Source organism: Haplochromis burtoni, unplaced genomic scaffold (assembly GCF_018398535.1).
Source record: "Haplochromis burtoni strain Fernald_Lab_line unplaced genomic scaffold, NCSU_Asbu1 Contig_768, whole genome shotgun sequence".
NCBI classification, from domain to species: Eukaryota; Metazoa; Chordata; class Actinopteri; order Cichliformes; family Cichlidae; genus Haplochromis; species Haplochromis burtoni.
The window spans coordinates 99111-106790 of NW_024583129.1; the positions used below are offsets into that span (position 1 = coordinate 99111).

Genomic DNA, 7680 nt, shown 5'->3' on the forward strand with positions numbered 1-7680 from the left:
TGGTTCATGACTGTATTTGAAGCACATGTGTGACTGCATGTATGTGGAGTGTCTCACTGTTATTTATCAGGTGACAGAGGCAGCTCTGCCATGTTGTAGCTTGGACAGAGGTGAAGAGGCGAGGTCACTGGTGACCGACTGATGATTTTCTGCTATAGATTAACTAGTATTTATTATCATGACAATTGTTAGGCTGCTGATGTAAATTGATTCATTAGTGTATATTTGACAAAGAATCTGAATTGATATGTCTCACTTTTTATATGGAATATGGCTGAAGTAAACTAAAGTCTAAAATACTTAGTCAGTCATTTGTTTAATAGTAATTTAACATTATATAATTCACATATAAAACTATGAATTGTAATTTTTAAAAAGCATGTAGAATAGCATATGTAGGCAAGTATATTTCTCCTTTCTTTTAATCAAAGCAAAGACAAAAAGGAAAAAAATAAGAAACAGGGTTCGGTGGTTGAATCATCCGTCCCCACCAATTCCAAAACCAAATCTACGCCCTTGGTCCTCCCCCTTCCAGTAGACGTGATTTATGTCTTGGTTTTGCACCAAGACAGTTCAAGGGGGGATTATTGCTTGAGGATTTATAATAATGCACAGAGTCTACTTTCTTGGTCATGTTATCTGTGTTCCTTAGCTGTGTACTAGCTTGCTCATCGCCATTGTTTTGAATCAAAGGCAAGGTTGTTTCATTTCCACACAGTCCATTTACCTCCATGTTTACTTCTAAGCGATGAATTTTTGTCTCCAGTACTGCAATCTTCTGCAGGAGGCTGTGGTAGTCATCTGTGGAGAGGGGAGGCATTTGTTGCTAGTTAGCCTAGCGGTTAGCACCTTTTCAGGCTATTGAGGCTGTTCGGTGCCCAGACGCTGTAATCAGGCTTCAGCTGTGTGTAGGCCACAAACATACAGAGCGCTGAAGATAAGGTAACTATAAAAATTTTGCTGTTTCTGTTAAGAACACTTTAGTCCTAATGATCTATAAATGACCAAAAGCTATTGCAGGTAAGCTCATGCGGGAAAAAAAGGGGAAAAAAAACAGCATAAAAATCAATAAAAGAAGCAAAGCATTTAAAGAGCAAAGAGAGGAAGCGTCCACACTCACAAAAAGGGGAGGTACAACCTTTGTGAGGAGCAGGTCATGTTTTCTGGATCTGGTTGTCACAGAAAACTCTGTTTTATTCTGGTGATTTTGAAAATGTTTAATTGTCATTATGCTTGATTCTGATCTGCTGATGAGTCACCGCTGGAAACGCAACACAACCGATCACATTCATTCAAGTTTCCACGTCTCCTTTATGGAGCTGTGGAACAGTAAGCTTTAATATTAAATTGATATATTATATTCGTTCAGTTTATGGAGAATTTTGTTTGTCTGCTGAGTCTCACAGGTGTGCTGTGGGTGCACGCCGCCTCCAAACAGCCATATTTACCGCATGTCTGCAGCGTCCTGCTGCTGATACTCTACTGATGTGTGTTTCATTGTCAGGGCTGCACGGAGCGCTTTGTTTCCAGTCCCGAGGAGGTGATGGACGTTATCGATGAAGGAAAAGCAAACAGACACGTCGCTGTGACCAGTAAGTCTTCACCTGTACGTGTGATACTTCCGCCCCGACCATCGTGTGTTTGTTCTCGGATCAGTTTACTGAATGGGGTTTCTTCTTCATGCAGACATGAACGAGCACAGCTCTCGCAGTCACAGCATTTTTCTGATCAACATCAAACAAGAGAACGTGGAGACGGAGATGAAGCTATCAGGGAAACTTTACCTGGTGGACCTGGCAGGCAGCGAGAAGGTCACACTACTCCATCACACTCAGTGAGCACCTGTTCTCTGTAAATTTCTGCTTGCTGACACCTGGATTGTGCTTTCTGCCATCCAGGTGAGTAAAACAGGAGCAGAGGGTGCTGTTTTGGATGAGGCTAAAAACATCAACAAGTCTCTGTCTGCTCTGGGGAACGTCATCGCTGCCCTGAGTGAAGGAACGGTGAGTCTTCATGTCTCCGATCTTCAGGTCTCTGACATGTATGCCTGAAATATTCTGGATTTAATTTGATTTGTTTGACAGAAACGTCACAGCTCACCTGATTTTCAGGTGAAGTGATTGTCACGTGTCTCGTGTGTCTCTAGAAAACCCACGTTCCATACAGAGACAGTAAGATGACCCGGATCCTTCAGGACTCTCTGGGTGGAAACTGTCGAACTACCATCATCATCTGCTGCTCGCCGTCTGTTTACAACGAGGCTGAAACAAAGTCCACGCTCATGTTTGGACAGAGGTACGGCAAGTCACCTGATCAGAGGAAAAAGCAGAGTACTGTGGTTGAAGTACGTCCTCCACAGATCTGAGTGTTTCTTCATTCTGCGTCCTGTTGTTTCAGAGCTAAAACCATAAAGAACACAGTGTCTGTGAACCTGGAGCTGACCGCCGAGGAGTGGAAGAAGAAGTATGAGAAGGAGAAAGAGAAGAACAGGAGTCTGAACATCATGATCCAGAAACTGGAGAATGAGCTGAAACGCTGGAGGAAAGGTGAAAAAAGATGTTACTTCAGGTTTCCACCTGGAGACAGCATTTATACTTCAATCTGCCTGCACACTCCAGACAGCTCAAAACCCACGATTGATATTGCTCTCTCTCACCGCTGGCACTCCCACAACTTTTTACTCAGAGCTACCGAATACCTATGTTGTCAAATAATCTGATTGGTTGATGTGGTGCATTTTTCACCAACAGCAAAGGGGGCATCATGTTTGTTTGTTTTTCAGTTTTCTTCCTGCACTAAATGTGACTATCCAGGAAACAGCTCTAAAAGATGTATGTGCTTTAAAGTCCACAGTTTCCACAAAGGTGGAGTGAGGCTGCATCTTGCTGCTACGTCATCTTAAATCTGTCACGTGTTTTGGAAGGCAGGTCATTTGGTGGTGGCACGAACGCATTCTGCACTTTAATTTTTTTCACATTTGGTTCTGGTACCAAAAGAGTTCGGTTAGAGAAAGATCATGATTTTTGCTGGACTCAACCCTCTGACATCAAACTACTCCTATCAGCAAGTCTCCCCACGTGACAGCCTCTGGTCATATATTCTGGCAGCTTTTCCTAAATGAGCTTTAATGATAAAAAAACACTCATCCTTTAACATTTACCAGCTTTGTTCCAATAGAAAGTTTAAAAGCTTTTTCTTCCTCCTGGAAGGTAAACGTCTGCCTCCATCTTTGTGTTACTTTAGTCTGTAAAGGTTTCACTTCAGGACTCTGAAGTAGGACAGAGCAATGTGGCCAAAAATATTTATCATGATATACATTTGAAAATTTGTGATAACGATATAACTGACGCGAGAAAAAATACTTTACAACTCCACAACTTTATTAGTGCAAACAATTATGCAAATTCCTCACTGACAGTCTAACCAAAAGGCATTTCCAGTGGAAACTGGCCGACATATCCTCAGCATAACCATGTATAATATCCACAAAACTTAAAAAGAGGTTATACACACACAATACGGTAACATTATGTTGAAGCACAGTACGTATTACACCCGTGGCTCCTGACTACGATGCCATAATGCTCCGACAATCCATCAAGCGGTGCGGCTTTGTAGCTTAGCAAAGTCATATTAAAACATTTTTGACAGATTTCTGAGCGCCGTGCACATAAAATCGGTTCGAGGTCAGTAAGCACAACCAGAATTCATACATAAGGCGCACTGTAGATTTTTTGAGAAAATTAAAGGATTTTAAGTGTGACTTATTTTCCGAAAAACACGGTAATAACGACGGCCCGCTAGCATGCTCTAACAAAAACTGTGCTTTGTTGTGTGTCTGACGGACAAAAGCTAAACCAGTTCCACACCACTGAAGTTGCAGCATTTTTACAAACCAGTTCTGGTTCATCTGATCAACGATCCGCTTTCGCCCTTCTCATTCTCTGCCATGCTTTTTCTGCCATGTGCTCATGAAAACAAAGGCACTGCGCATGCATGTATCACCATATTCTATTGCGATATTTCATTTTCTTATCATTGCCTAACATTATACCGGTATTACCATGAACGGCATGATATGGCCCAGCCCTATTTTGAAGGTTTCCATTTGAAGGTTTCCGTGTCACGCTTTGATCAGTTCTCTTTAAACTCGTTTTACAGAAGGCAGTGACGGTACCAGGGAGCGTTTTACATGCAGCTATTCACCTGTCCACTAGAGGCTGCTATACTGTACACGTGGTAGTAGTTTGTTTAGGAAAGCTGTCACTGTGAACCGTTTATGATGGAGAGTCTCTTAATATTTTGTCAGAGTGGAGCTGTTTGTGTCTGAGCCTTCGTTTTGCGTCTGATTGAATTCCTGTTTAGTTTCTGTTGGCAGCTCACTGATAAGACTCTCAGCTGCAGCTCTGTCTCTTGTGATGTGAGCATGTGGCCAATGTTTTATTCATGGATCCTGATTTGATTCTATTATCAGTAATTTTGACTCCTCCAGGTGAGTCTGTACCTGTGGAGGAACAACTGGGCAACAGAAACAAGAAGTGCAGCAGCGAGACAGCAGCAGCGATTGACAGCTTGGCTCCGCCCCCTGTCGCCTTGTCTGTGGAGGAGAAGTCGCAGTACGAGACTCTCATCACTGACCTGTACCAGCAGCTGGACGACAAAGTGAGTCGCACCTGTACCCTGTGTGAGGCCAAACTATTTAAAAGCTCAAAGACAGCAGTGCTTTTCTTTTAAAGCAGGGGTCCCCAATCCCAGTCCACGAGGGCCGGTGTCCCTACAGGTTTTAGATCTCACCCTGGGTCAACACACCTGAATCACATGATCATTACCAGGCCTCTGGAGAAGTTTAAGACATGTTGAGAAGGTAATTTATCCATTTAAATCAGCTGTGATGGATCAAGGACACATCTAAAACCTGCAGGGACACCGGCCCTCGTGGACTGGGATTGGGGACCCCTGTTTTAAAGGATTGTGGAGGTCTCATGACGGCAGCTTTGACTGCGGAACAAAAGATTTTTAAAAGGGATCACTACAGGTTTTCCCTTAGTCAGCAGTTGTCCCTCTCCTGGATCAGCTGGAGCTTTCTTTAGGCGCCTTCCCAGCTTTGACAAATGTCCAGCTGTGATAACCACATTTGCTCAGGGCCTTCTTGATGTAATGAACATCATATCAAAGAAACTGACCTCACAACCCAGTGTTAGTCAGTGGTGCTAGTTTCAGTCATTGTGCTAATGTCCTGTTTATAAGGTTGGAAACCTGCAGTCAGCTGAGACTGAAGAGGCCCACCTGGGTGATGATGCAACGTTTCTCCCACTGAGAACATCCGGATGAGCACAATCAACCTTTGGGATCTTTAGTGAAGGTTACAAATGATCTTCTTGTGGCCTCTGACAGTGGACTCATCTCTGTGCTTGTCCTGCTAGACCTCAGTGCAGCGTTCGATACTGTCGACCATAATATCCTATTAGAGCGATTAGAACATGCTGTAGGTATTACAGGTACTGCACTGCAGTGGTTTGTATCATATCTATCTAATAGACTCCAGTTAGTTGATGTAAATGGAGAGTCCTCTTCACACACTGAGGTTAATTATGGAGTTCCACAGGGTTCAGTGCTAGGACCAGTTCTGTTTACATTATACATGCTTCCCTTAGGCAATGAGCATCTGCATTTTAAAATTGGCTTCACCGCTGCTACAAAAAAGTAAGAAACACTTAGTAACAATAAATAATTACTGTAAAAGTAGAACAGTCAGTCTGATTCTGCCTTTCTAACCTGGATTTCATTCATTATTTTCTCCAGGTAGTTCTAAACACTCTGGATTCTCTGATTAGTTCAGCTGCCATTCCTCTGCTGCTCTGCACCGCTTCGGTCATAGACTCCCGCTCTGACCCACCCTGTCACCATCACCTACATATTTATTGATCAGTCACAAATAGCTAGCTCTTAGTCATGTTAAAGCAGCTTTTACATCAAAATGTATGTCAATAATTGTGTTGCTAGGCAACCCGGAGTCCCTCTGTAGTGGATAATTTATGCCGGGTCAAAACATCCTATCCACTTCTAGGTTATAGTGGTCATAATTATTTGTCTTTGGATCCCACACACCCAAAATTCAGTATTTGATGAGTAAGCCCATTTTAGAAAAATCGGGAAATATGAGATGATAGGGTTTTATTTTAACAAGGTAACAGTAAAATGCCAAGGGATCAATGGACAGTCCACGCCAAAATTCCAGCATGTGCAGTAACCCCGGAAAGCACGCAGTGTCTTCTGGATAGTGTGTGAAATTATCTGTTGTCACAAGTTGCATGAATGGGCCAGATCTTGTCTGGTTTTGTACAGTCAGTCTTCTTAACACCTGCTGTGGTAACTAGCTGGAAGACATGTTTAAATCATTAAACTCTGTCTGATTGATGTTTAGGATGATGAGATCAACCAGCAGAGTCAGATGTCTGAGAAACTCAAACAGCAGCTGATCGACCAGGATGAGGTGAGTCTCACCTGAGTGTTACATTCCATACTATCCACTGATCGATGGATCACAGGTTAATCAATAGCTCTCCACCAGCTGCTGGCATCTATCCGCCAGGACTATGAGCGGCTGCAGGAGGAGCTGTCCCGCCTGCAGAGGGAAAGCGATTCAGCTAAAGAGGAGGTGAAAGAGGTGTTGCAGGCGCTGGAGGAGCTGGCTGTCAACTATGACCACAAGAGTCAGGAGGTGGAGAATAAGAACCGCTGCAATGAACAGCTGAACGACGAGCTTGCTCACAAAACTGTGAGTCCACAGTCAGAGGGATGGATGGATGTTTGAATGGATGGATGGATTTTTGGATGGATGGATGAATTGATGTTTGGATGGATGGATGGATTTTTGGATGTTTGAATGGATGGATTTTTGGATGTTTGGATGGATGGATGGATTTTTGGATGGATGGATGAATTGATGTTTGGATGGATGGATTTTTGAATGTTTGGATGGATGGATGGATTTTTGGATGGATGGATGTTTGGATGGATGGGGGTGGATGGATGTTTGGATGCATGGATGGATTTTTGGAAGGATGCATGGATGGATTTTTGGATGGATGGATTTTTGGATGCATGGATGGATTTTTGGAAGGATGCATGGATGGATTTTTGGAAGGATGGATGGATGGATTGATGTTTGGATTGGATTGATGGATGGATGTGTAATGAACCTGCTGTGTTTCCAGGTCAGTCTGGAGGCTGTTCAGAGGGAGCTGTCCTCCCTGCAGGAGCTCAGCTCTCATCATAAGAGGAGGTCAGCGGAGATCGTCACTTTGCTGCTCAGAGACCTCAGTGAGATCGGCAGTGTTCTCGGAACCACCGAGCTCAAAGCTGTGAGCCTCAAACTAGTTCTTCTTCTCATCTACTTCTACTTTTCATGTGTCTGAAAACAAACTCTGATTCTGTCTCTTCAGATGACTGAAGTGAGTGGAGTGATGGAGGAAGAGTTCACCTCTGCCCGACTCTACATCAGTAAGATGAAGTCTGAAGTCAAATCTCTGGTGAACCGCAGCAAACAGTTGGAGGTCAACCTGACAGAAAACACCTGCAAGATGAAGGCGAATGAGAAGGAGCTGAGCACGTGCCAGCTGCTCGTGTCGCAGGTGAGACAAATACAAACTGAGACACACACACACACACACACACACA

The 7680-nt window shown here is 43.5% G+C and overlaps 1 protein-coding gene across 1 annotated transcript in view; it reads left to right on the plus strand.

Annotated features, from left to right (window-relative positions):
* Window positions 1-7680, plus strand: part of LOC102298527 (kinesin heavy chain) — a gene marked incomplete at its 3' end in the record, with an annotated part of 41121 nt that overhangs the window by 32129 nt on the left and 1312 nt on the right. Inside the window, 10 exon segments of the mRNA XM_005950348.3 lie at window positions 1505-1592; window positions 1687-1811; window positions 1899-2003; window positions 2147-2295; window positions 2398-2546; window positions 4493-4662; window positions 6425-6493; window positions 6572-6778; window positions 7218-7364; window positions 7446-7634. Coding sequence (XP_005950410.2) covers window positions 1505-1592; window positions 1687-1811; window positions 1899-2003; window positions 2147-2295; window positions 2398-2546; window positions 4493-4662; window positions 6425-6493; window positions 6572-6778; window positions 7218-7364; window positions 7446-7634 — 1398 coding nt within the window.